Source organism: Arachis stenosperma, chromosome 5 (genome assembly GCF_014773155.1).
Source record: "Arachis stenosperma cultivar V10309 chromosome 5, arast.V10309.gnm1.PFL2, whole genome shotgun sequence".
Classification (NCBI taxonomy): domain Eukaryota; kingdom Viridiplantae; phylum Streptophyta; class Magnoliopsida; order Fabales; family Fabaceae; genus Arachis; species Arachis stenosperma.
Genome location: NC_080381.1, coordinates 102,477,543 through 102,504,863, shown reverse-complemented (window position 1 = coordinate 102,504,863; position 27,321 = coordinate 102,477,543). Strand labels below are relative to the sequence as shown.

The window sequence follows — 27,321 nt, the reverse complement described above, 5'->3', positions numbered from 1 at the left end:
CGGTTTGGGCCATCAAATCTTGGGCAAAGTATGGACTATCATATATTGCTGGAAAGCCCAGGATGTCTACTTTCCAACGCCGTTGAGAGCGCGCCAATTGGGCTTCTGTAGCTCCAGAAAATCCACTTCGAGTGCAGGGAGGTCAGAATCCAACAGCATCTGTAGTCCTTTTCAGTCACTGGATCAGATTTTTGCTCAGGTCCCTCAATTTCAGCCAGAAAATACCTGAAATCACAGAAAAACACACAAACTCATAGTAAAGTCCAGAAAAGTGAATTTTAATTAAAAACTAATAAAAATATAATAAAAACTAAACTAAAACTACTAAAAACATACTAAAAACAATGCCAAAAAGCATACAAATTATCCGCTCATCAGTGATTACATGTGATGTCTAATGCTTTTCTTTGTGTCGTGCAAGAAGGTCAGGTTGTTGTCCCAAAGGTTGCACCATGAGGTCGCTGTTTTGAAATTGAAGAAAGGGGGTATTAACTGGCTCGGTTAATTTTTAACCTATGTTGCTGTTGGGTTTGGTGACTGATGAAGCTTGGTATGAAGAAGTTTCTTCATTCACTTTCTCTATAGGTTCATTAATTATTATTTACATTGTTTATTGTTCTGGAGTTTCATAGTTGCAATGGCAAGAAATAGCCATTTTATTTAGAGCTTACAAGGTGCCAGATTTACATATTTGTGTCATGCATTATATCCTTCAATAATTGTTTGCTTGCAATATATTTTCTAAGTCGACTCACGAAACATTGGCATCAAACCTTTATCGGAAAAAGGTACTCTTCAACTATCTTTTCACCAAATAATTATGACTTTCTTGATTTAGTTTGTAGTATTCTTCCATTTTGTTTCAAAATATATTTCAACAATCAGTTCTGGTTTTCTGTTTGTAATAACAAGTTGAAAGAATTGTTGATCATTTGATAGGAGACAATAAAAACAGGTTGCTTTTCTGTTGGGTAAGTATTGTTAAGTAACAAGTGTGAAGGATAGTTAGTCTTATATTAAATGAAAGAATCCTGCTAGGGAGCCAATGGAGTATCTGTACTAAATATCTGATATCCTATTGAATCGAACGTCTCAAAAGTCTAAACCCCATTGTACACATTGTACATATACTCCATTGGCTCCCTATACTTCCTCTAAATGAAATAATGTGTGAGAGTTTATGAAATGAGAAATTTATCTATTTAGTGCGATAAGCTTTTTAAGTTGGTGTGGTATATTTTGTCACTTGATTCTTATACAAGTGATTGACTATTTTATTCTTTTGTTAGTATTGTAATATGATTGCTAAAATATTACTCTTATATATTTTTATTTTTTTGATACAAACAATAAATGTACTGTTTTGCTCCTCTCATAATCTTTGTCATGAGACGGATAAAATTTTTTTATTTGTTTTAATTTAAACCTTTTCTCTGTGGCCATAGGAAAACAACTTGGTAACATTGATTATTGGAGTAAACCATGTTCTTCGTGCTTTTGATCTATATTTATTTATATACAAAATGAGTATCATTGCACCAAAATAAGTTTCAATACTTTTAAAGTAAACTCTAAGTTTGTGAAATTTAAGGATTTGAGAATGCACTGAAAGATGAAGCTGCAATTTTGATCGGCAAGGCACTGGAAGAGAGTCATGGCACTTGAAGTTGATTTCAGCACAAATTCAATTACTAGGTCCAGAATTCGAGCTTTGGCTGAAGTTGTTGTGCAAAAACCTAGATTTAAATTGTTAAACATTAATGCTAACTTCATATCTGACGAAGGGATAGAAAACTTGAAGGATATATTTAAAAATTCACCTGATATGCTGGATATGTACTTTAGATGAGATCTTGAAGGAGAAGACATTCATGAGGATTCTTAAGAAAATGATGACCCCAATGAACTGGAATCAAAACTCAAGGGCCTTGATATTTAGGAAGATTTATAGGACATAGGCATCCATCTTTTATATTAAATTAATTTGTAGTCATCATCTATTGTATTTTAGAATTCTGAATTCCATATTTCCATGTCTCAACATTTTTAAAGCTTACCAGTTATATCCATATGTCTGGCAAGACAAGAAATGGTATTAACTTTATAATCTTTTGAGCTCAATTATTTTTTTTGTGGTTGTTCTTTATCTTTAGTTGATTGATCTATTCTCTTCCTGTTGTCATGATTATCTTTATTATTAATAAAATTCTAATTCATTTTTTCTTATTTTTATGCGTCATATGAGTTAAAATGCCAGCTGAAACTGAATAATTTTTTTGAATATAAATTTAAGTTGTAGATGTCCATTTTTATGGAATAATGAGTTTTATGGAGTAATTATTTGAGTTTTAGACTAATATTTTACAGGTTAATGCTGACTATATGTATAAAGTGAAGATATAAGTAAAAAATAAATAATTGCTCACAAATAGAATGATATAAAATTTATTATAATAAAAAGTCAAATTTTATTGTCATTATTTGACTAAATATATACTTAATATGTGTTATTATCACTACAAGAAAAAAGGCCTATGGCCACGCTTTTTTCTTGCCACGCTTCAAAAGCGTGGCCAAAAGTGGTCAATGGCCACGCTTTTTCGAGGGTGGCGATAGATTAGAGATTTGGCCACTTTTTTTTTGCCACGCTTCAAAAGCGTGGCGAAAAGGATCAACGGCCACGCTTTTGTAAGGGTGGCAATTGATAAGGAAAAAGGCCACGTTTTTTTTCTGCCACGCTTCAAAAGCGTGGCCATAGAGAGAAACAAGGACGTTTTAAAAGCGTGGCCACAGGGTTTCATTACGGCCACGCTTTTGAAGCGTGGCTATATGCTGGTACACTTTTGCCACGCTTTAAAAGCGTGGCCAAAAGTTTCTTTTCTGCCACGCTTCAAAAGCGTGGCCGTAGAGAGCAACAGTAACGGCTTAAAAGCGTGGCGAGAAGGCCCCAACCGATTGACCCAAACCCGGCTCTCAAACCCGGATACCAAACCGGCCCAAACCCGGCCCCCAACCCGGTCCCCAACCCCAATCTCTCTTTCCCCTTCGAAACCACTAACCCTAATCTCTCTTTCACCTTCGAAGCTACTCGACTGTATCGCGGAAGAGCTCCTCCCTTCGCCCTTCGTCCTTCAGCCCCTTCGCCCTTCGCCCTAGCCTTCGTCACTGATGGAAACCACTTCTTCTTCATCTTGTTAATCTTCATACCCTTCTTCTTCATCTTGTTAATCTTCATACCCTTGTTAATCTTCATCTCTGTTCACCTTCAAGCTCCAGCAAGCGTGGGCGACGGCAAGCTCCTCCCTCTTCTTCTCCTCCAAGCTCTCGAATTCCAAAGGTATGATCGATTTTTCTCTTTTTATTTTCTCGATTTTTCCGTTGTTTTTACTTTTAGGGCTTTCCCTTTTCATTTTCATTTTCCCCTGATTCGTTCTCTCTGATCGCATGTTCCTTCTTGGTTAAATGATAATGCTGAAGACGCGTTGCTTGCGATGCTGTGGACGTACGATAATGCTGATCATTTTTCTGGAATGAGAAAGCCACAAGGGTGCACTCTATTCACTATATTCTCCTATGATTTTCGATATCTTATGTTGACTGTTGATATATGTTGTTCCTACTATGATGAATGCTGATGGTGATGAATGAAATGTCTCAGCCACGTGAGACACAAGGCTTCTGTAATTTACTTGTGTTGGTGTCAGAAAGAGTAAAATCTATCTGTAATTTCCCTTCTGTAATTTCCTTGTGCAGTTGTGAATGATTGAAGTCAAAACCATATTTTATGCTGATAAATCGAATTATAGAAGTTGACTAGAACCAAATATTAATCTCATTATTTAAGTACATTAAATTGATGTTTTTAATTTTAATTTTAAACTAGTTATTTTAATTTTAATTTTATTTGGTGGATCGGTGTCTTTTAAGTTAAGAGTATTACTTAATTTGTATGGACGATGATGAATGAGCATTATTTCATCATCACTTTGTTTGTGTGTCTTGAATAATACAATGGTGGCCTGGGAGCCTAAAACAGTTGCATTGTTAAGACCAGCATCTTAGCATTTTTTTTATTTCTTTTTAATTCTCCACTTGATGCTTGTTAAGTGATTATATGTGCCAGTGTGTGTGTGCGTCTGTGAGATGATATGCTTGAGATGATATGTGTTTTAACGTTACTTATTAGCATCAATTGTATTTTATTTTGGATTCTTCTCTCCACTTTGCATAAAAACTCGCTTCTGATGAAAGATGCTGAAGTCACATAAAAAGTGTGTTTTCTTGCTGGTTTTGGTATTCCATTAATTCTCACTGTTTTTTGCCTTTTGCCTAAAAAGTATTTTCACCTCTAATGGCCTTCTTTATTATTAGCTTTTCCCTAAAGAGGTTTTAAGTTACTGACTTTATATGATGTCATTCCTATTGGTGGACTGTGACTTCATGAATGAATTTTAAGATAATCATACAATCGTCTTACTTATCAATACTTGATATGATGTCGTTTATTTGAACTAATTAGTTACCTTTATTCTTTTTCAGCATGCAATGGCACTCTCGGAGCACTTGTCCAAGATTCTGTTAAGAGCCACTACTAGACCCTGTTTTACTGTTTTCCCTTCCCTTCCCCTGCTCCAATTCCCTGCTTTCCAGGTTCCCCTTTCATCTCATTTGATTTTATTTCTGTTTGATTAATCTGGTTTAGCTCATTCTGTTTAGCTTGTTTAGTTCAACTAATTTAGTTTAGTTGAATTAGGTGGTTAGAGAATCTGGACTGGTTAGTGGATGTAGGTTTTGTTTTGTTTGCTGCTGCTGTTCGGAATGAATTTGTCTTTCCTCTGAAAGTTGCCCTGGATGAACTTGTTTATTGTGCTGTTTTGGTGATGAATTCTAGACTTGTGATTGCTGTTTGTTGTATTTTTTCATTGTCCAAAATAGATGCTGTGGAAGTGTTACTGTTTCATTAATTTTTCTTGGTTTGTTGTTGCTGAGTTCTGCTCTGCTTGTTGCTTGGTCCATATTATATGAACTGCAATGATTTCAGTTTGTGGAACTGGTTAAGTCATATGAATTCTGTTTGGTGCTTGCTTGAACCTGGGAAATATGCTATTTACTGCTGCTGTTTAATAAGTGTTGCTGCTTCGTGCCATGTGTTAGCAACTCGTTTCCTTGTTGCGATTCTTTGTGCTTATTATGCATTCATGCTCATTACATCCTTAATCATTGGCTGCTGCTGATTTCTCAATTTGCATTTCCTCTTCTGCTCACTTTCTATGCATGCATATATGATGTTCATTCTTGGATTCTTTTGGGGGGGTGTTTGCCTAAATTTGCTTGGAATTGGGAAATTGTTGTGTGATCATGCAATTGCACTTGGATTCTTTTGCAACAATTATTCATGGATCTTATTTTTCATTTTCTTTTCACTATTTAGCATTGTGTCCCTACTTTGATGTGGTTTCTGATGCTTGCATTGTGCTGCCATTATCTAATATAATCTGAAATTCTAAATAGCCATTTGAATTTGAATTTGTATTTGCATTTCTCAATCATGCACTATTATTATATTGTCTATTGTTAATTCAAGTATAGTACACACGTCCATTTTTTTTTTCGTTTAGCCAAAAAAAAGCCTGAAAATATATAGAATAACATTGGAAGTATTATTTTTGCAGTAACAACCACTAACAACACTGAAGCTATTGAGAGAGAAGAAGAACAAGTTTGAAGAGGTTCTACTGTTTTGGCTTTGGTCCTTCCTCCCTGCTGCCACTTCTTTGTTCTGCTGCTCCTGTGGTACTATAATAATCTGCTGCTGCCGAGTAGCTGTTCGCTGACGCCGCTACCTCTCTAATTTTACTTCTGCTGTGCTACCACTTTGTTGCTGTTGTGGAACGGATTAAGACAGTAATTAAGGTTGGTTTATGTAAATTTAAATACATGTATTAATTTGTTATTGATGTCATGCATGCAACTTGGTCCTTCCTGAGGCACTCATCACTTTAGGCACTTCTTTAAGCATTGTTAAAATTCAATTTTCTCTGTTATTTTATGTATAATGCTTTCAAAGTATTTTCGAGGCTTGCACAATATTGTCTCTTAGTTAAGTAGGAAGCTAGATTTGCAGTTAGTGAGACGAACAGTAAGGACTTCAATTTAGAAACTTAGCTATCTACGTGAAATATATAGGTTTTCGATGGATATGTCGAAAGACTGGATGGATACACCACGTCATGAGAAAGAATATCAAGTTGGTGTAGAAAGATTTTTACACTTTGCTTTCTCATCAAAGGGAGTTCCTCAAGGGGAAGAAATTCAATGCCCTTGTGCAAAGTGTTGTAATATATTTTGGTTAAAGAGAGATGACGTATATGATCATCTAATATGCCACGGTTTTGTAAAAGGTTATAGGCGGTGGTTTAATCATGGGGAATCACTTTTTGCTATGGATATTGACAGTGACATAGGCGGTGAATATAACTGCAATGATAACATTGATGAGTTGTTACGTGATAGATTTCGAGATAATACACAAGTTGACGGACAAAACATGGGGCCTAACGAATGTGCAAAGGAATTTTATAAATTGGTAGACGAGGCAAGCCAAGAACTATACCCCGGGTGTAAAGGATTCACAAGATTATCCTTTACCATTCGTCTTTACTTGTTAAAATGCTTGCATGGTTGGAGTAATGCGTCATTTACTTCTCTCTTGGAATTATTGAAAGAAGCAATGCCATATTTGAATATTCCTATTTCTTTTGATAAAACCAAGAATATGGTGAAGAACTTGGGTCTTGACTACCAAAAGATCGATGCATGTCGCAATGACTGCATGTTGTATCGGAACGGGTATGAGAATGACTCATCTTGTCATGTCTGTGGAACATCCCGTTATATTGAGCATCATGAAGAAGAGGATGATGTTACCTCATCTAGAAAGCCTCGCAAAGTTGCTGCAAAAACTCTAAGGCATTTCCCTTTGATTCCCAGACTTCAACGGCTTTTTATGTGCACAAGAACTGTCGAAGCTATGTCTTGGCATCACAATGAGCGCGTTAAAGACGGGTCCTTAAGGCATCCTGCCGATGGTGAATCTTGGAAAGCATTTGACAATCGACATGAAGATTTTGCAAAGGAGCCTCGTAATGTGAGACTTGGGTTAGCAAGCGACGGATTCAATCCATTCCGAACTTTGAGCAGTACACACAGTACATGGCCTGTTGTTCTGATGGTGTATAATCTACCCCCTTGGATGAGCATGAAGCCTGATTATTTTATGCTATCTTTACTCATTCCTGGACCACAATCACCGGGAAATGACATTGATGTCTATCTTCAACCGTTGATTGAAGAATTAAAAGAATTATGGGAGTCAGGTGTCGAGACATATGATTCAAAAGAAAACAAAACATTCAACATGAGAGCGTGCCTTTTGTGGACAATTAATGACTTCCCTGCGTATGCTATGTTATCTGGGTGGAGTACAAAGGGAAAATTGGCTTGTCCATGTTGTAATGATGAGACTTCTTCAATCTATCTGAAACATAGTCACAAGACTGTTTATATGGATCACCGAAGGTTTTTACCCATGAATCATCCATGGAGGCATAACAAGAGATCTTTCAATGGAAAAACTGAACTCAGGTCTCCACTGCAGTTGTTAGAAGGTTCAGCTGTATTTGATGCATTGCGAGAGGTGGATAATTCTTTTGGGAAGAAGCAAAAGAGATCAAAGAATGGCATATCAAATTGGAAAAAACGGTCAATCTTTTTTGAGTTACCATATTGGAAGTCCAACATGTTTAGACACAACCTTGATGTCATGCACATAGAGAAGAATATAGTTGATAGCATAATTGGAACTCTTTTAGATATTCCTGGAAAGACGAAAGATCATGCAGCTGCTCGTTTTGACCTTAAAGATATGGGTATCAGGAAAAACCTTCAACCAAAAGATACGAAGGATGGAAAAAAAACTAAGTTAGCAAAGGCATGCTTTTCAATGACTCCAGCAGAGAAAACAATCTTTTGTAGTGTGTTGAAAGCGGCAAAATTACCAGACGGTAGCGCTTCCAATATTGCTCGATGTGTGCATGAAACAGAAAAGAAGATTTCTGGTTACAAGACCCATGATGCTCATTTCATGTTGCATTACTTGTTGCAAGTACCAATCAAGAGTATACTTCCTGACCATGTTGCCATCGCTCTAGTTCGATTATGTTCATTTTTTCGCCGAATATGTCAGAAAGTAATTAGCCTGGATGAGGTAGTTAACTTAGAAGCAGAGATTGCTGAGACATTGTGCCAATTGGAGAGGATTTTTCCTCCTAGCTTTTTTGACATAATGGTGCACTTGCCTATTCATTTGGCAAACGAGGTGAGGTTAGGTGGTCCAGTTCAATATCGTTGGATGTACCCTGTTGAACGGTATATGTGCACACTAAAATCATATGTTCGTAATAGAAGTCGTCCAGAAGGATCTATTGCCGAAGGATATTTGGCGAATGAGTGTATCAATTTTTGCTCAAGATATTTGCATGAAGATGTTCATACAAGATTTAATAGAATCCCTCGGAACAACGATGAGTGTGTTTCAGATGAGGTGCGAACTCCTAGTTTGTTTCCAAGCAAAGGATGTCCTCTTGGTGGAAGAATGGGAGATTTGTTTATGTTAGATGAAAAATCAGAAATACAAGGTCATGCATACATCCTAAACAATTGTGATAAGATCGAAGTCTACATGAGGTATCCTATTCGATTCATTATCATTTGTTAGATCTCAATCATATTTAACCTTACTAACAACTATGACTATGATTATTTAATCTCTTCAGAGAGCATGAGGAGGTAGTTAATGATAACAATCCACAAAAAACAAAGTGGGAGAAAGCCAAGGACCGCAGTCAACAATTTTCAGAATGGTTTAAAATTCGTGCCATGAAAAAGGATGTGCCTGGTTGGGCAAAAGGGTTGGCTAGGGGTCCAAATCGAGTTGCAAAAAGATTTTCAGGTTATATTATCAATGGGTATAGGTTCCATACAAGGCACCGTGATGTGAGACGTAAAACTCAAAATAGTGGTGTCACATTAGAGGCATTGACTCCTAGTTTTGCTAGTGTGAAAGATAAGAACCCAATTGAAGCAAAAGTAGCCTACTATGGTAGAATAGTTGATATGTTTGAGTTAGATTATTATGGCCAATTTAAAGTAGTCTTGTTTAAGTGTGAGTGGTATACAGTTGCAAAAGACAATTTTGGTCTTTCATATGTGTATTTCAATAGAAAATGCTACCAAGAAGAACCATTTGTGCTGGCATCTCAAGTAAACCAATGCTTTTATGTGCAAGACCCATATGTTAGGGACAAGCACTATGTTATGAAAACAATTCCAAGAGATTTATTTAGGGTAAGTGATGACCTTGAGTCTGATTCCCCCATAATATATGCAAGGGAGCCATGCGAACCTGAAGTGATTCCAAGTCTTCCAAATGATAATGGCGAAATTGATCTAGTGAGGAATGATCTACGAGCAACTATTATAGATATGGATCAAAACATGTTTGCCAAACAATATTGTGAGGAAGACGAGGAAAGCAAATAAGAGTACATGGAGGACCTTGACTCTGAAACATCTTGACAAGTTTTTTTGGTAGAATCCTAAACAACCCACTTTCCTTAGTTGTTTTGCTTAGTTAATTACTTGCTTTAATTGATTATGCTCATTTAATTATTATTTAGTTAGCATTTTATTCATTGTTATTATTTTGTGTATGCAGAATGGAGAAAGAGGAGATCACTAAAAGAAAACGGATACTTACCTTAGGCCAAAAAATGAAAGGAAAAAGCCCAAAAAAAAACAATTCCTTTGAGGTTACACAAGTGAAGTCAAGTGCTGAATTGCTAAAACAATACAATATTAAGAGAGAAAGGATCATGGCTGAAAATGAGAAGGTTAGCTTGCAAGCTCAAGCTCCAAAGGATCCAACAAGCAAACAACCCATCACAATAGTGGAGGATGCATTTGAAGAGCAAGTTAGGACTTCGAAGAAAACAAGGAAGGCTCAACCAACGGCACTTTTTCAAGAACGCACGCATAATGGAAATGGGACAATATTTGAAGTTGAAAAGAACTCTAAAATTGGGAATCAAAGGACTGCTGAACCTGATGCAATGGATCAAAATGATATAAATTCTGATGATGACGGAGAAGATACAAGCGAGATGAGTGCAACTTCAAATAAAAAAGGAATGAGTCTTGACATGTATTTTAAGGTACATGGGATAAAGTTGGAAGATGAAGAAGATGAGGAAGATGAAGAAAATGAGCTTGATGATAATGCAAATGATGCGGGTTGGTGGACGAAATTGTGATTCAACATTCTTAAGTTGTACAAATTTTATTCTATCTTTTGAGCTTTGGCATATACCCTTAGGGCACTGTTTATTTTCTTCACAACTCCGTTCAACTAACCAGCAAGTGTACTGGGTCGTCCAAGTAATAACCTTACGTGAGTAAGGGTCGAATCCACAGAGATTGTTGGTATGAAGCAAGCTATGGTCACCTTGTAAATCTCAGTTAGGCAGATTAAATATTGATTTATGGGTTTCGAAAATAGAAATAAGAAAATAAATAATAAAAGGGATAGAAATACTTATGTAGATTCATTGGTAGGAATTTCAGATAAGCGGAATGGAGATGCTGTAGAGCTCTCGGACGCCTGCTCTCCTATTCCTTCTACTCAATCCTTCTTACTCCTTTCCATGGCAAGCTTTGTATAGGGGTTCACCATCAACTGTGGCTACTTTCAGTCCTCTCGGGGAAATATCCTATGCGGCTGTCACTCGCACAGCTAACCAGTCTGGAGGCATCACCCATGGTTGATAGCTACATCCCATCCTCGCAGTGAAAGCTAATGCTCACGCACTCTGTCACAGTACGGCCAATCACCGGTTGGTTCCCGCTTCCTACTGGAATAGAATCCCTCTTTTGCGTCTGTCACTGACGCCCAGCAGGTTGCAAGTTTGAAGCACGTCACAGTCATTCATTACCGAAATCCTACTCGGAATACCACAGACAAGGTGAGACTTTCCGGATTCTCAGGATCCTACTCGGAACACCACAGGCAAGGTTGGACTTTCCGGATCCTCATAAATGCCACCATCCATCTAGCTTATACCACGAAGATTCTGTTGGGGAATCTAAGAGATACACATTCAAGCTTGTGTTGCATGTAGAACGTAAGTGGTTGTCAATCACGTGCGTTCATGAGTGAGAACGTTAATGAGGGTTATTAACTCATCACATTCATCATGTTCTTGGGTACGAATGAATATCTTGGAATAAGAATAAAAGAGGAATTGAATAAAAGAAAATAGAACTTCATTAATCTTTGAGGTACAGCAGAGCTCCACACCCTTAATCTATGGTGTGCAGAAACTCCACCGTTGAAAATACATAAGTGAAAGAGGTCCAGGCATGGCCGAATGGCCAGCCCCCTAAACGTGATCACAGGATAGAAAATACAATCCAGGATGTCTAATACAATAGTAAGAGGTCCTATATATACTAGACTAGCTACTAGGGTTTACATGAGTAGGTTATTGATGCATAAATCCACTTCCGGGGCCCACTTGGTGTGTGCTTGGGCTGAGCTTGATCAATCCACGAGCTAAGGCATTTCTTGGCGTTAAACTCCAGGTTATGACGTGTTTTGGGCGTTTAACTCCGGATCATGACGTTTTTCTGGCGTTTTACTCCAGACAGCAGCATGAACTTGGCGTTTAACGCCAAGTTACGTCGTCATTATTCGAACAAAGTATGGACTATTATATATTGCTGGAAAGCCCTGGATGTCTACTTTCCAACGCCGTTGAGAGCGCGCCATTTGGAGTTCTGTAGCTCCAGAAAATCCATTTCGAGTGCAGGGAGGTCAGAATCCAACAGCATCAGCAGTCCTTTTATCAGCCTTTTTCAGAGTTCTGCTCAAATCCCTCAATTTCAGTCAGAAATTACCTGAAATCACAGAAAAACACACAAACTCATAGTAAAGTCCAGAAATGTGAATTTTAACATAAAAACTAAGGAAAACATCCCTAAAAGTAGCTTAAACTTACTAAAAACTACCTAAAAACAATGCCAAAAAGCGTATAAATTATCCGCTCATCACAACACCAAACTTAAATTGTTGCTTGTCCCCAAGCAACTGAAAATCTAATAGGATAAAAAGAAGAGAATATACTATAAAGTCCAAAATATCAATGAATATTAATTTAATTACATGAGCGGGACTTGTAGCTTTTTGCTTCTGAACAGCTTTGGCATCTCACTTTTTCCCTTGTAGTTTAGAGGTATTGGCGTCTCTGGGGGAATTTAGAATTTGGGATAGTGTTATTGACTTTCTTAGTTAAGCATGTTGATTCTTGAACACAGCTACTCATGAGTCTTGGCTGTGGCCCTAAGCATTTTGTCTTCCAGTATTACCACCGGATACACAAATGCCACAGACACATAACTGGGTGAACCTTTTCAGATTGTGACTTAGCTTTGCTAAAGTCCCCAATTAGTGGTGTCCAGAGCTCTTAAGCACACTCTTTGCTTTGGATCACGACTTTAACCACTCAGTCTCAAGCTTTTCACTTGGACCTTCATGACACAAGCACATGGTTAGGGACAGCTTGATTTAGCCGCTTAGGCCCGGATTTAATTTCCTTGGGCCCTCCTATCCATTGATGCTCAAAGCCTTGGATCCTTGCTTTAGAATTTTCGCCTCTTTTTTTTTTTTTTCACTGCTTTTTCTTGCTTCAAGAATCAATTTCATGATGTTTTTCAGATCATCAATAACATTTCTCTTTGTTCCTCATTCTTTCAAGAACCAACAATTTTAAACACTCATAAACAACAAGATCAAAAGACATATGCACTGTTCAATCATTCATTCAGAAAACAAAATTTATTGCCACCACATCAATATAATTAAACTAAATTCACTAATAATTTCGAAAATTATGTATTTCTTGTTCTTTTGAATTAAAACATTTTTCTTTTAAGAGAGGTGAAGGACTAATGGATTTTATTCATAGCTTTAAGGCATGGTTACACACTAATGATCATGAAATAGAGACACAAAAACATAGATAAACATAGCATTAAAAACCGAAAACAGAAAGAAATAAAGAACAAGGAATGAATCCACCTTAGTGGCGTCTTCTTCTTGAAGGACCAATGATGTTCTTCAACTCTTCTATGTCCCTTCCTTGCCTTTGTTGCTCCTCCCTCATTGCTCTTTGATCTTCTCTTATTTCTTGGAGAGTGAGGGCGTGTTCATGATGTTCCACCCTTAGTTGTTCAACATTATGGCTCAAATCCTCTAAGGAGGTGTTGAGTTGCTCCCAATAGTTGTTAGGAGGAAAGTGCATTCCTTGAGGCATTTGTTGATGATGCACTTCCTCATGTTCTTCTTGGAGGCCGTGAGGAGCTTCCCTTGTTTGCTCCATCTTTTTCTTGGTAATGGGCTTGTCTTCTTCAATGGAGACATCTCCTTCTATGATAACTCCAGCTGAGTAACATAGATGGCATATAAGGTGGGGGAAGTAAGGTGGGAATATGTTATGTGGGGATCCTATGGGGTCCACAGATCCTGTAGTGGGGATCCTGTGGGGTCCACAGATCCTGAGGTGAAAAGAAATACCATTCCTTCTCCCTATAGGCATGTAACATGCCTTCATGCATCATTCTGGCGTTCAAACGCCCATATGTGCACGTTCTGGGCGTTAAACGCCCATGTGATGCTTGTTTCTGGCGTTGAACGCCAGTTTCAAGCTTGTTTCTGGCGTTCAGCGCCAGATTGTCCTCTGTGTGCGCATTCTGGCGTTAAACGCCAGGATGTAGCTTGTTTTGGGCGTTCAGCGCCAAAAAGATGCTCTGTTCTGGCGTTGAACGCCAGCCAGATGCTCCTTCTGGGCGCTGAACGCCAGCCCGTGCGTCCTCCAGGGTGAAAAATTTTTTTCTTCTGTTTTTGACTCTGTTTTTAATTTTTTTGATTTTTTTTCGTGACTCCTCATGATCATGTACCTAATTCAACACAAAAATAACACCAAAACAAAATAAAATAAAATTAGATAAATAAAATTGGGTTGCCTCCCAACAAGCGCTTCTTTAATGTCAGTAGCTTGACAGTGGCTCTCATGGAGCCACAAGGTGATCAGGTCAAATTAGTGTGTAGTCCCAACATCAAAATTAGAGTTTGGATATGGGGTTTGAACACCAAACTTAGAGTTTGGTTGTGGCCTCTCAACACCAAACTTAGAGTTTGACTGTGTGGGCTCTTCTTGACTCTGAACTGAGAGAAGCTCTTCATGCTTACTCTCTTTTGTCACAGAGGGATGGCCCTGTGCTTTAAACACAAGGTAGTCCCCATTCAATTGAAGGACTAACTCACCTCTGTTGACATCTATCACAGCTCCTGCTGTGGCTAGGAAAGGTCTTCCTAGGATGATGCATTCATCATCTTCCTTCCTAGTATCTAGGATTATGAAATCAGCAGGGATGTAAAGGCCTTCAACCTTTACTAGCACGTCCTCTACTAATCCATAGGCTTGTCTCACTGACTTGTCTGCCAGTTGTAATAAGAACAAGGCAGGTTGTACCTCAATGATCCCCAGCTTCTCCATTACAGAGAGTGGCATAAGATTTATCCCTGACCCTAGATCACATAGAGCTTTTTCAAAGCTCATGGTGCCAATGGTGCAAGGTATTAAGAATTTGCCAGGATCTTGTTTCTTTTGAGGTAGAGTCTTCTGAATCCAAGTATCTAGTTCACTAATGAGCAAGGGAGGTTCACTTTCCCAAGTCTCATTACCAAACAGCTTGGCATTCAGCTTCATGATAGCTCCTAAGTATTGAGCAACTTGCTCTCCAGTCACATCTTCATTCTCTTCAGAGGATGAATATTCTTCAGAGCTCATGAATGGCAGAAGGAGATTTAAAGGAATCTCTATGGTCTCTAGATGAGCCTCAGATTCCTCAGGATCCTTAATAGGAAACTCCTTCTTACTGGAGGAACGTCCCAGGAGGTCTTCCTCCCTAGGATTTTCGTCCTCCTCCTCCTTAGTGCATTCGGCCACTTTGATTAAATCAATGGCCTTGCATTCTCCCTTTGGATTCTCTTCTGTATTGCTTGGGAGAACACTGGGAGGAGTGTCAATGACTTTCTTACTCAGCTGACCCACTTGTGCCTCCAAATTTCTAATGGAGGATCTGGTTTCATTCATGAAACTGAAAGTGGCCTTTGACAGATCAGAGACTATATTGGCTAAATTAGAAGTGTTTTGTTCAGAGTTCTCTGTCTGTTGCTGAGAAGATGATGGATATGGCTTACTATTATTCAGCCTGTTGCGTCCACCATTGTTAAAACCTTGTTGAGGTTTTTGTTGATCCTTCCAGGAGAAATTTGGATGATTTCTCCATGATGAGTTATAGGTGTTTCCATAAGGTTCACCTAAGTAATTAACCTCTACCATGGCAGGGTTTTCAGGATCATAAGCTTCTTCAGAAGCTGCCTTTCTAGTACTGTTGGATGCATGTTGCAATCCATTCAGATTTTGAGAGATCATGTTGACCTGTTGAGTCAACACTTTGTTCTGAGCCAATATGGCATTCAGAGCATCAATTTCAAGAACTCCTTTCTTCTGAGGTACCCCATTATTCACAGAATTCCTCTCAGAGGTGTACATAAACTGGTTGTTTGCAACCATGTCAATGAGTTCTTGAGCCTCTTCAGGCGTTTTCTTCAGGTGAATAGATCCACCTGCAGAATGGTCCAATGACATTTTCGAAAATTCAAAGAGACCATAATAGAATATATCTAATATGGTCCATTCTGAAAACATGTCAGATGGACATCTCTTGGTCAGCTGCTTGTATCTTTCCCAAGCTTCATAGAGGGATTCACCATCTTTTTGTTTGAAGGTTTGAACATCCACTCTCAGCTTGCTCAGCTTTTGAGGAGGAAAGAACTTATCTAAGAATGCAGTGACAAGCTTATCCCATGAGTCCAGGCTATCCTTGGGTTGTGAATCCAGCCATACTCTAGCTCTGTCTCTTACAGCAAAAGGGAAAAGCAAGAGTCTGTAGACTTCAGGATTAACTCCATTTGTCTTTACAGTGTCACAGATCTGCAAGAACTCAGTTAAAAACTGGTAAGGATCTTCAGATGGAAGTCCATAAAACTTGCAGTTTTTTTGCATTAAAGCAACTAGTTGAGGCTTAAGCTCAAAGTTATTGGCTCCAATGGCAGGAATGGAGATGCTTCTTCCATCAAACTTGGACGTTGGTTTTGTGAAGTCTCCAAGCATTCTCCTTGCATTATTATTATTATTTTCGGCTGCCATGTCCTTCTCCTGTTCGAAAATTTCTGAAAGGTTGTTTCTCTTAAAGATGTTTTTGGATTGTTGTAATTTAGCTTCTTTTCATTTTCTCTTCAGAGTCCTTTCAGGTTCTGGATCAATTTCAACAAGAGTGCCTTTATCCCTGTTCCTGCTCATATGAAAGAGAAGAAAACAAGAAAAGAAGAGGAATTCTCTATGTCACAGTATAGAGATTCCTTTATGTTAGTAGAAAAAGAAAGGGGTAGAAGGATGAAGAAGAATGGAAAAAAAAAGAAACACAACTGTGAGGATGGCAGAGATGTGAGATGAGATGTTAAGATATGAATGAAGAGAGGTGAAGAGAAGTGTTAGTAATTAAATAATTAAATAGAAGAAGAGAAGAGGAGAGAAATTCGAAATTAATTTTTGAAAAAGAGTTAGTGATTTTTGAAAATTAAAGATAAGATGTAATTAAAATTAAACATGAAACAATTAATTAATTAAAAAGAATTTTTGAAAAAGAAAGAGATATTTTCGAAAATAGAAGAGGGAAAAGTAGTTAGGTGGTTTTGAAAAAGATGAGAAACAAACAAAAAGTTAGTTAGTTGATTGAAAAAGATTTGAAATCAAAATTGAAAAAGATAAGAAGATAGGAAGTTAGGTAAGATATTTTGAGATCGAATTTTGAAAAAGATAAAGTTTTTGAAAAAGATAAAATAAAAAGATAAAAAGATTTTTAAGAAAAAGATATTTTGAAAAAGATTTAATTTTTAAAATTACTTAACTAACAAGAAACTACAAGATAAGATTCTAGAACTTTAAAGATTGAACCTTTCTTAACAAGAAAGTAACAAACTTCAAATTTTTGAACCAATCACATTAATTGTTAGTTTGATTTTCAAAAATTTGATAAAAAGATAAGAAAAAGATTTTGAAAATATTTTGAAAAATAATTTTTGAAATTTTCGAAAAATAGAAAAAAATGAAGAAGATATGATTTTTGAAAAAGATTTTGAAAAGATAAGATTTTTAAAATTGAAATTTTGACTTGACTTGCAAGAAACAACTAATTTTAAAAATTTTGACCAAGTCAAACCAAAATTTCGAAATTTTGGAGGGAAATAAGGAAAAGATATTTTTTTGATTTTTGAATTTTTAATGAAAAACACAAAAATGACCCAAAACATGAAAATTTTGGATCAAAACACAAAATGCATGCAAGAATGCTTTGAATGTCAAGATGAACACCAAGAACACTTTGAAGATCATGATGAAGAACATAATTTTGAAAAATTTTTGATGCAAAGAAGACATGCAAGACACCAAACTTAGAAATCTTTAATGCATGGGAAATATGAATGAAAAAATGCACATGAAAAACAACAAACAACACAAAACAAGAAAACATCAAGATCAAACAAGAAGACTTATCAAGAACAACTTGAAGATCATGAAGAACACTATGAATGCATGGGATTTTCGAAAATTGCAAAAAATTTTTAAAACATGCAATTGACACCAAACTTAAAAATCAACTCAAGACTCAAACAAGAAACGCAAAATATTTTTGATTTTTTATGATTTTCTAATTTTTTTGTATTTTTATTTTAATTTTTTTCGAAATTATAGTTTGGAAAAACGAAAAATAAAAAGAAAAATTTTGAAAAAGATTTTTGAAAAGAAAAATTACCTAATCTGAGCAACAAGATGAACCGTCAGTTGTCCATACTCGAACAATCCCCGGCAACGGCGCCAAAAACTTGGTGGACGAAATTGTGATTCAACATTCTTAAGTTGTACAAATTTTATTCTATCTTTTGAGCTTTGGCATATACCCTTAGGGCACTGTTTATTTTCTTCACAACTCCGTTCAACTAACCAGCAAGTGTACTGGGTCGTCCAAGTAATAACCTTACGTGAGTAAGGGTCGAATCCACAGAGATTGTTGGTATGAAGCAAGCTATGGTCACCTTGTAAATCTCAGTTAGGCAGATTAAATATTGATTTATGGGTTTCGAAAATAGAAATAAGAAAATAAATAATAAAAGGGATAGAAATACTTATGTAGATTCATTGGTAGGAATTTCAGATAAGCGGAATGGAGATGCTGTAGAGCTCTCGGACGCCTGCTCTCCTATTCCTTCTACTCAATCCTTCTTACTCCTTTCCATGGCAAGCTTTGTATAGGGGTTCACCATCAACTGTGGCTACTTTCAGTCCTCTCGGGGAAATATCCTATGCGGCTGTCACTCGCACAGCTAACCAGTCTGGAGGCATCACCCATGGTTGATAGCTACATCCCATCCTCGCAGTGAAAGCTAATGCTCACGCACTCTGTCACAGTACGGCCAATCACCGGTTGGTTCCCGCTTCCTACTGGAATAGAATCCCTCTTTTGCGTCTGTCACTGACGCCCAGCAGGTTGCAAGTTTGAAGCACGTCACAGTCATTCATTACCGAAATCCTACTCGGAATACCACAGACAAGGTGAGACTTTCCGGATTCTCAGGATCCTACTCGGAACACCACAGGCAAGGTTGGACTTTCCGGATCCTCATAAATGCCACCATCCATCTAGCTTATACCACGAAGATTCTGTTGGGGAATCTAAGAGATACACATTCAAGCTTGTGTTGCATGTAGAACGTAAGTGGTTGTCAATCACGTGCGTTCATGAGTGAGAACGTTAATGAGGGTTATTAACTCATCACATTCATCATGTTCTTGGGTACGAATGAATATCTTGGAATAAGAATAAAAGAGGAATTGAATAAAAGAAAATAGAACTTCATTAATCTTTGAGGTACAGCAGAGCTCCACACCCTTAATCTATGGTGTGCAGAAACTCCACCGTTGAAAATACATAAGTGAAAGAGGTCCAGGCATGGCCGAATGGCCAGCCCCCTAAACGTGATCACAGGATAGAAAATACAATCCAGGATGTCTAATACAATAGTAAGAGGTCCTATATATACTAGACTAGCTACTAGGGTTTACATGAGTAGGTTATTGATGCATAAATCCACTTCCGGGGCCCACTTGGTGTGTGCTTGGGCTGAGCTTGATCAATCCACGAGCTAAGGCATTTCTTGGCGTTAAACTCCAGGTTATGACGTGTTTTGGGCGTTTAACTCCGGATCATGACGTTTTTCTGGCGTTTTACTCCAGACAGCAGCATGAACTTGGCGTTTAACGCCAAGTTACGTCGTCATTATTCGAACAAAGTATGGACTATTATATATTGCTGGAAAGCCCTGGATGTCTACTTTCCAACGCCGTTGAGAGCGCGCCATTTGGAGTTCTGTAGCTCTAGAAAATCCATTTCGAGTGCAGGGAGGTCAGAATCCAACAGCATCAGCAGTCCTTTTATCAGCCTTTTTCAGAGTTTTGCTCAAATCCCTCAATTTCAGTCAGAAATTACCTGAAATCACAGAAAAACACACAAACTCATAGTAAAGTCCAGAAATGTGAATTTTAACATAAAAACTAAGGAAAACATCCCTAAAAGTAGCTTAAACTTACTAAAAACTACCTAAAAACAATGCCAAAAAGCGTATAAATTATCCGCTCATCACGGGTAGTGGAGGACAAACTAGTAATGAAGGTACTTTCTTGTTTACTTTATTGTCTAATTAGAGCTTATATTACTTCTCAATTGAATTATGTTATTTTATTCGGACTTAGGCACAATAAAGAAGAAAACCCGTGGAAAAACTACGTGCAAAAAGCTTCATGCCACAGATTTTAATGATCGACGGGAGGTGGAATTTTTTCAAGGGCAGCCTATAGGTCCAACCAACGAGGTTGTATCTGATCTCAACCAACTATTGGGCACAATAGTTAGAAACCCTCGTTTTGTGACTTTGTTATATACGAGTTGGCATGGTGTGCCTAGTAAACTCAAAGAGGAAATGTGGGAGTATGCCAATGTATGTAAATATGGCATTATAGATAATTTTTTGTTAATTTATTTGTCACATTACTTGTACTAACTGTTGATATTCTAATGTGTTGTGTTGCATAGCAAAAGTTCATTCTTCCCAGAAGTTCAAAGCCGTGGGTAATGCGGGGATTTTGTGGTGCATGGAAAAAATATAAGAGAGAGATAAAAAAAGAGCATTTCGTGAAGTACAACACAAAGAAAGAAATGCTAAAGAACCGGCCATTAGAGATTCCTGAGGTTCAATTTCGCAAACTAATTCGGTATTGGAGTCTTCCGGCCATTAAGGTAATATTGCCTTTTATTTCTTCCTATACCATCAAGCATACTATCATTGATTCTTCATGTTCCTAAACTTAAGTGTTTTGGAAGAAATTTGATTCTTCATTGATTCTTTATATTTAGGCTATCTCTGCTAAGAATACTGAAAATAGGTTAAAACAAACATGTCCTCACCGAATGGGATCCACAAATTTTGGAATAGTGCGTAAGCAGCTGGTAATATAACTTATTCTTTGTGATTTCTCTTTTATATGTATTCATGGTGTAGTTGCCTAGTTAGTATGCTTCATGTAAACTTTTCTCTATGTATTCTAGCGCGACTCTAAAGAGAACAGTGAAGAACCATCAAGGGCTGAAGTTTTCATAGCAACTCGCACAAGTAAAAAAGGAAAAGAAATTGATGCTAAAACACAAGCCACAATTGTGAGTTGTTTGTATTTGTATTTTGGATATATACATTATGAATTCTGATGTGATTTCTATCTAAATTGAGTTAATGCGACTTTGAACCTTATTGGTTGTTGCTTTTTGATAGACTGAACTTCAGAACCGCTTAGAAGCAGGAGAAAATGAAGAGGATGCATTTGTAGGAGTGTTAGGAAAGGACCAACCAGGTCGAGTTCGTTGTTATGGGGCTTCCATTACAAGAAGCTCTCTTAAAAAAGATGAGGAGATTCGCCACATAAAAGTTGAGTATAACACTAAGGTCTCATCATTAGAGAAGAAGATGGATGGTGTTTGTGGTTTATTAAAGATGTTGGTGCACCAACTCAACCCTGGAATGAGCAATGAAGAGGTAACAGCCTTAGTTCAAGCTGCCCAAGATTCTCCTTTGGATACCTCAAGTAGCAAAGCAAGAAATACTCCTCGCTCCTCCGAAGCAACTCACATTCCACACAAAGATGATGTAGGTAAAATTATAATATTTTTATTAATAAAAATGTTGGAATATAACCAAGTACTTCAATTTTGTTTGTTGTTGCTGAATTCGAACTTGGAAGGTTCAGGATATGATTTTGAATATAATACTTGCTGAATTCTATTCAAGTCTTGTATTTGAGGAGTTTTATCTATAGAAGTCCTACTTAGCTTGACCAGGTTAGTTGATCTCTAGTTGACTAAGGATAGAGCTGATTTAGGATTGTAAGTAAAGAAAGAAAAATATCCTGCTAGTAAATGAAGATTCAGTGACTGAAACCTCTGGATTAGAAATAAAAAAGCTTGCAATATGGTCTGAAACTCTGAATAAATAGAATAGCAAATCCTTGTATGCCGGCCATAATTGTTAATGGAACACTGTAGGTCTGTGCAAGTGCATTGGAGCAACAAGGGGCTGCGTAATGGAAGAGGTATTGGTTGTAGGATGGATCCATGTTGTCCTTGTGACTTGAGCCATTGTATGATTCATATGGAACTTTATAGATTTATTTTTAATCTTTTCTTAGTAAATTTTTGTGGGAGCATAAGGCATTGGGAGTATATGGCATTGAACCAGTGGCAATGTGAAAATGGAGATCAGCCTGGACCTGGAAGAGATAAGTTAAAGTGCAGTGGACTGTGGATATGAACTGTGTTATTTTGACTCCTTAAAAGACTTTATTGCCAGCAATGTCTGGTCTTTTAGAGTGTAATATTTTTGTGTATGTTTGTATTTTTCTACTATGATTGTTTATGTCTGTAATACATTTGATGACTTCTTCCATTTAGATATTAGTCTACATGTTAAAGTTTCTGCCTGCTGTTTACTTGCTTTGATGATGTCCACATAATTATAGTTCCAAGCTTGTCATGCTCAAAAAGCAGATGAAAATAACGGTAGATCTACTGAAAATATTATGCATTTTCTGTTTACCTACTGTTTTTTTTGGGGTGCTCTGGCCAGGAAAAATCCAAATCAATTTGTAGTTGTTCATTTGTGTTTTTTATTTTGCAGGGCACAGGTCAAAACAATTTACCTTGCAACGATACATGAAGTACAAGAAGACTTTGATTAGAAATTCTAATTCATGTATTAGGAATTTCACACTTTTGATATTTTGAAGACGACTTTGATTAGGAATTCTAATTCATGTATTAGGAATTCATGAGTAGTTATGATTTTCACTTTTGGTATTTTGTTAGTGTATGTTGTTATGTGATCACACTTATTTTGGTGACAATTTTATGAAAGTTGGATTACTTGATGATTGGTTATTGAGTAAATTATAAAATTATCTATGAATTCATTTTAAGGTTTTATTTATGAAGATTAAAAAGGAAATAGGTTACTGACCATCTTTTTTGCCATGCTTTAAAAACGTGGCCATATGGCCATATCTCAGTCTATTGCCATGCTTAGAAAGCGTGGCTGTATCTAAGATTTTTTGCCACGTTTTTCAAGCGTGGCCAAATCTACTCTACTATCACCCTATTGCCACGCTTTAAAAGCGTGGCCATATATCTAGTCTACTGTCACGTTTAAAAAGCGTGGCCAAATCTACCCTATTGCCACGCTTTAAAAGCGTGGCCATATCTGGTCTACTGTCACGCTTGAAAAGCGTGGCCAGATCTACCCTATTGCCACGCTTTTACAGCGTGGCCTTATCTCTACCTATCGCCACGCTTTTAAAGCGTGGCCGTATTTCCGACCTTCAGCCACGCTTTTACAAGTGGCAGTTTGTAAAAAAACGTGGCAAACAAAAAGCGTGGCAATAGGCTGCAAAAAGCGTGGCGATAGAGCAACCGCCACCCTTTGATAGGTCACCCTTTCAAAAGCGTGGCGGTAGCTCAAAAAGCGTGGCGAAAAGCTATCGCCACGCTTTTTTGGGTTTTTCGCCACGCTTTTAAAGCGTGGCAAAAAACGTGTTTTCTTGTAGTGTATAAATTTAATTAAAATTTTGTCATATTTGTTTGAAAAATTATGAAATCTGTAATACCCTTAATATGTAAAACAATATTTTTGTATTGTATATAATATCCTTAATAAATAATGTTATATAGTTATTATAGTTATTATGATTCAACATTTCCATGCTTGGCACGGACAATTACGCTAGTATATATATATATATATATTACGGATTGATGGGATAGAAATTGTTGTTGTCATTCCTAAGCACGCCACTTACTTGGTACGCAGAGTCCTCCACGTCACCTATTCAAAGCCCTAAATGTACCCAAGTTGACCGACATTCATGCGAGCCAAGAAAAAGCTATTACTTACTAGCTACATAGGTTTTATGATTTTTATAGAAAAGAAGTGGGAACTAGCTAGATTATATTCGAATGTGTGATAAGGTTAGCACACCTGCTGCTTCCATTTGTCATATTCAAGAAACACATGCATTACACCAAGAAATTACCGTATGCGGTTTTCAAAGCTAATCACATGCATTGTGTGATTTCAAGAGTTGTTAGCTTTTTGTCCGGATGCGAATGTCACTGTGAATTTGTTGATTAACTCCAAAACGCAGAAGTAGAATCACATTCTTCACTTGTCTTGAAATTCTGTACAATAGTACTATAGCTAGTACACTTTCTTTTTTATGGTAAAATGTTAATCTCCGGGTTGTGTGAATTTTTTATTTTTTTGGTTTTTATAATTTTATAAAATTTTTAATTAAATTTTTATATTTTTTTAATTGAATTTTTGTATTAAATTTTTTTTATTAAGTTCTTTTTGGTAGTAATTAAATTAATTATATAGAAACCTAACTAAAAAAAATTAATATAAAAACTCAATTAAAAGATAAAAAAATATAAAGACCTAATTAAAAATTTTGTAAAATTATAAAAATTAACAGAATAATTAAACTTTTTAAAAGTATCGTCATAAAAAATTATATTTTTTCATATATTAAATATAAATAATTTTTTATTATCATATTTTGTATGTGTTTTGGATACATTTTATTAGTTAAACTTTTAGTTTAATGTTTTATCAATTTAAAATTTTACAATATCAATAAATTTTTTTTTACTTTTTATTACAAAATATAAAAGTTATATTAAAAATAATGAAATGTAAACCAAATATAATTGTTATTTTTAGGAATGTCCAACGCATGAAACAGTTAGATTAAGTCATGTCTATTTAATTCTACGAAATAACGAGCTAGCCTATCTAAATAATTAAGAGAACAATTTAAATTTTTTTTAAAGTTTGGCAGAGTTTGACCGTTTATACTTTTAAATAAACGACTTTTCTTGATATACGAATATGAGAAATTTTGACAGCCAAAATGGAGAGAGATATTTCATGGAGGAAAATTTTCTTGGACGACGATTTTACCGGAGGACGACGATTTCATGGAAGACGACTTTCTTGGTGAATTGGTTGATTGTAAAATAAACCAGATAGTTTTCTACTATAAAAAAATGATAAAATGTTAATTGGGGTAGATTATAGGGAAAAGAAAGTTAGTAGCTCATCAGAGAAATGAGTTAGTATTTAAGCACTTTTAAACGAAACACTTTTAGACACCCAAAAAAAAAAAAAACGAAACACTTTTAATGATTTTTTCAAGGGAAAAAAGACTAGAAGTTATAGTCTAATTTATTTTCTTTGATAAATAAATTGGCTTGACGGATTTAACGCATTTTAATGATTTTAATGTTGAAAAATTATTTAATTTTTTAATTTGTTTGTATACAATATATATATTAATTATAATTATAAATTACACTATTTTAAATTAAATAACTTATATAATATTGATCTTATTTATTATTATAAATGCTAAATTGAACAAGTTATAATTATTTTTGATTTAAAATTAAATAAAAATAAAAACATATACAATTTTTATTTAGGTTTTAGATACAATTTTTATTCGGACTTTAGGATTTAATGGGTACCATGCTCAAATATAAATAGCGACTTCAGGATTTCGGTTCTCAACATACTAAAACTGTCTCTGTCGCTCTTTTTTTTATCAAAAGAGTTACAATTCAACTCTATCAAAAATACAGAATATTTTAGTTAAAAAAGATTGAAATAATTCTTTTATCATTTTTATGAGTATAGATAAATTTTTATATTATGACATATATTTTTTATGATTTAATATAAATGATGTGAATTATAAAACAATTTATTCTAATATATGCTATGAGAACTATCTATTAACTATAAAAAATATTCAATTTTATTATTTTTTTGGATCGAAATATGTATATGTATGTGTTGTTTACATTGAGTATTCTTACATAGCAAAATTGTATATTATGATTACTATTATGTGGTTTTGTTCATTGTTGTTACACATACAATATATTTAACTATCATATATATTATGTGTGTGCTCATATATAATTAGTATTATTGCACGAACATAAAGTTTAATCCTTTTTAAGGCTAATGCAGTTGATCGCAATTCTTCACACACTTATATATATATATATATATATATATATATATATATATATATATATTATATATTGTCGTGCACTTATATCTACTTGTATGTATTATCAATGTACTTATATATTGTTAAGAACTCGACTTTTGGGTCTCGTACTGGAACGGCCTCCAATCCAGATATCTGGGGTTGGTCCTTTTTTTCTAATAGATTTGAACTAGTCTCACATCCTCTAATCAATATTTAAATTTAAATATTTTTCTTGTTAGATAAAATAAGATGAGATAACTACCACTAGCTATATAAATAGGAGCCAGAAGTCCCCTCAGATACGTTACTCATTTTTCACATTCTATACCACTCAAATCCATTCTAACCTTTGGGCATCGGAGTATCTCTGCAGGTACCACTCTCGCCGCTCCAAAAAGACGATCCGACAACCGCCTCGACTCGCAAGTTTCCGATCCATCTCACAACTAGTACCAAAGACATCCAGTACATTGGTGCCGTCTGTGGCGACCACCAAATCGTGGTGGCATCACGGAGAATCTCGACGAGCAATTCTCAAGCCACCACCATAACTCACACCCACGAAGCCCAACTCCCGAACTCCAAGATAACGCTCCTCCCACCCAAGGGAGGATGACGAGCACTGTGCATCGCCAACCAACCCCGATCCGGAAACAATCGAAAGAGGACAACCGTCCACCCACTGAAGCCTGGGCACCCGATGGCCTAGGAGAGAAGGTGGTCCAAATAATTCAAGAGCTATGCCTCAGGGTACAAAACCTCGAAGGCTGAGTTACACCCAAAGAACGGTATCACCTGGAGCATGCAAGCCAAACGACTTCTAAGATCCGATCTCATCACGATACTAGGAACAGGTCACCCGAATGACAACACAGCAAGCGACACGATCGCAACATTTTTTGAGACCCAAAATGCCGACGCAGAGAAGACGACCCTTGGCCCCATTTGGAAGCCAAACGAGCACGAAGCGAGCACGTAATAAGGGAAGCCACCCCGTTCACAGAAAGAATCTTGAGAGCCAAACTTTCGAAGGGTTTCGACAAGTCCACTAACATGAAATACGATGGGACCAAAGATCCCCAGGAACACCTAACAGCCTTCGAGGCCAAGATGATCCTGGAAAGAGTCGTCGATACGGTCCGATGCAGGGACTTGCCGTTAACCCTAGCCGGCCCCGCAATCAAATTGTTCAACGCCCTCCCAAATGGCTCTATAGCCATCTTTCACGACTTTTACAAAAAGTTCATGGCCAAGTTCACTACCATAATCACCAAAGCTAAACACCCCATCAGCTTGCCCAGAATCATCCAAAGACAAGACAAATCCATGAGAAAATACCTCGATTGATTCAATGATGAGTGCCTGA

At 36.5% G+C, this 27,321-nt stretch overlaps 2 protein-coding genes across 2 annotated transcripts; both read left to right on the top strand.

Moving 5' to 3' along the window:
* Positions 1-6,193: 6,193 nt before the first annotated feature.
* On the top strand, positions 6,194-9,600 carry LOC130981017 (uncharacterized). The gene is made up of 2 exons (XM_057904655.1): positions 6,194-8,745; positions 8,835-9,600. Exons 1-2 carry the CDS (start codon positions 6,194-6,196, stop codon positions 9,598-9,600), a joined length of 3,318 nt encoding a protein of 1,105 aa, XP_057760638.1.
* Positions 9,601-10,169: 569 nt separating this feature from the next.
* On the top strand, positions 10,170-26,405 carry LOC130981016 (uncharacterized). Its single transcript, XM_057904654.1, has 7 exons — positions 10,170-10,350; positions 20,049-20,293; positions 20,389-20,592; positions 20,710-20,802; positions 20,902-21,009; positions 21,122-21,497; positions 26,329-26,405. Exons 1-7 carry the CDS (start codon positions 10,170-10,172, stop codon positions 26,403-26,405), a joined length of 1,284 nt encoding a protein of 427 aa, XP_057760637.1.
* The last annotated feature ends 916 nt before the right edge of the window (positions 26,406-27,321 follow it).

Bases quoted from the DNA above. Each gene is read 5' to 3' on its own strand.
- LOC130981017 (XM_057904655.1), top strand. From the start codon at position 6,194: ATGGATATGTCGAAAGACTGGATGGATACACCACGTCATGAGAAAGAA. The intron at 8,746-8,834 runs GTATCCTATTCG...TAATCTCTTCAG, and splicing joins AAGATCGAAGTCTACATGAG to AGAGCATGAGGAGGTAGTTA.
- LOC130981016 (XM_057904654.1), top strand. From the start codon at position 10,170: ATGGATCAAAATGATATAAATTCTGATGATGACGGAGAAGATACAAGC. The intron at 20,294-20,388 runs GTATGTAAATAT...TGTGTTGCATAG, and splicing joins AAATGTGGGAGTATGCCAAT to CAAAAGTTCATTCTTCCCAG. The intron at 21,498-26,328 runs GTAAAATTATAA...GTATCTCTGCAG, and splicing joins TCCACACAAAGATGATGTAG to GTACCACTCTCGCCGCTCCA.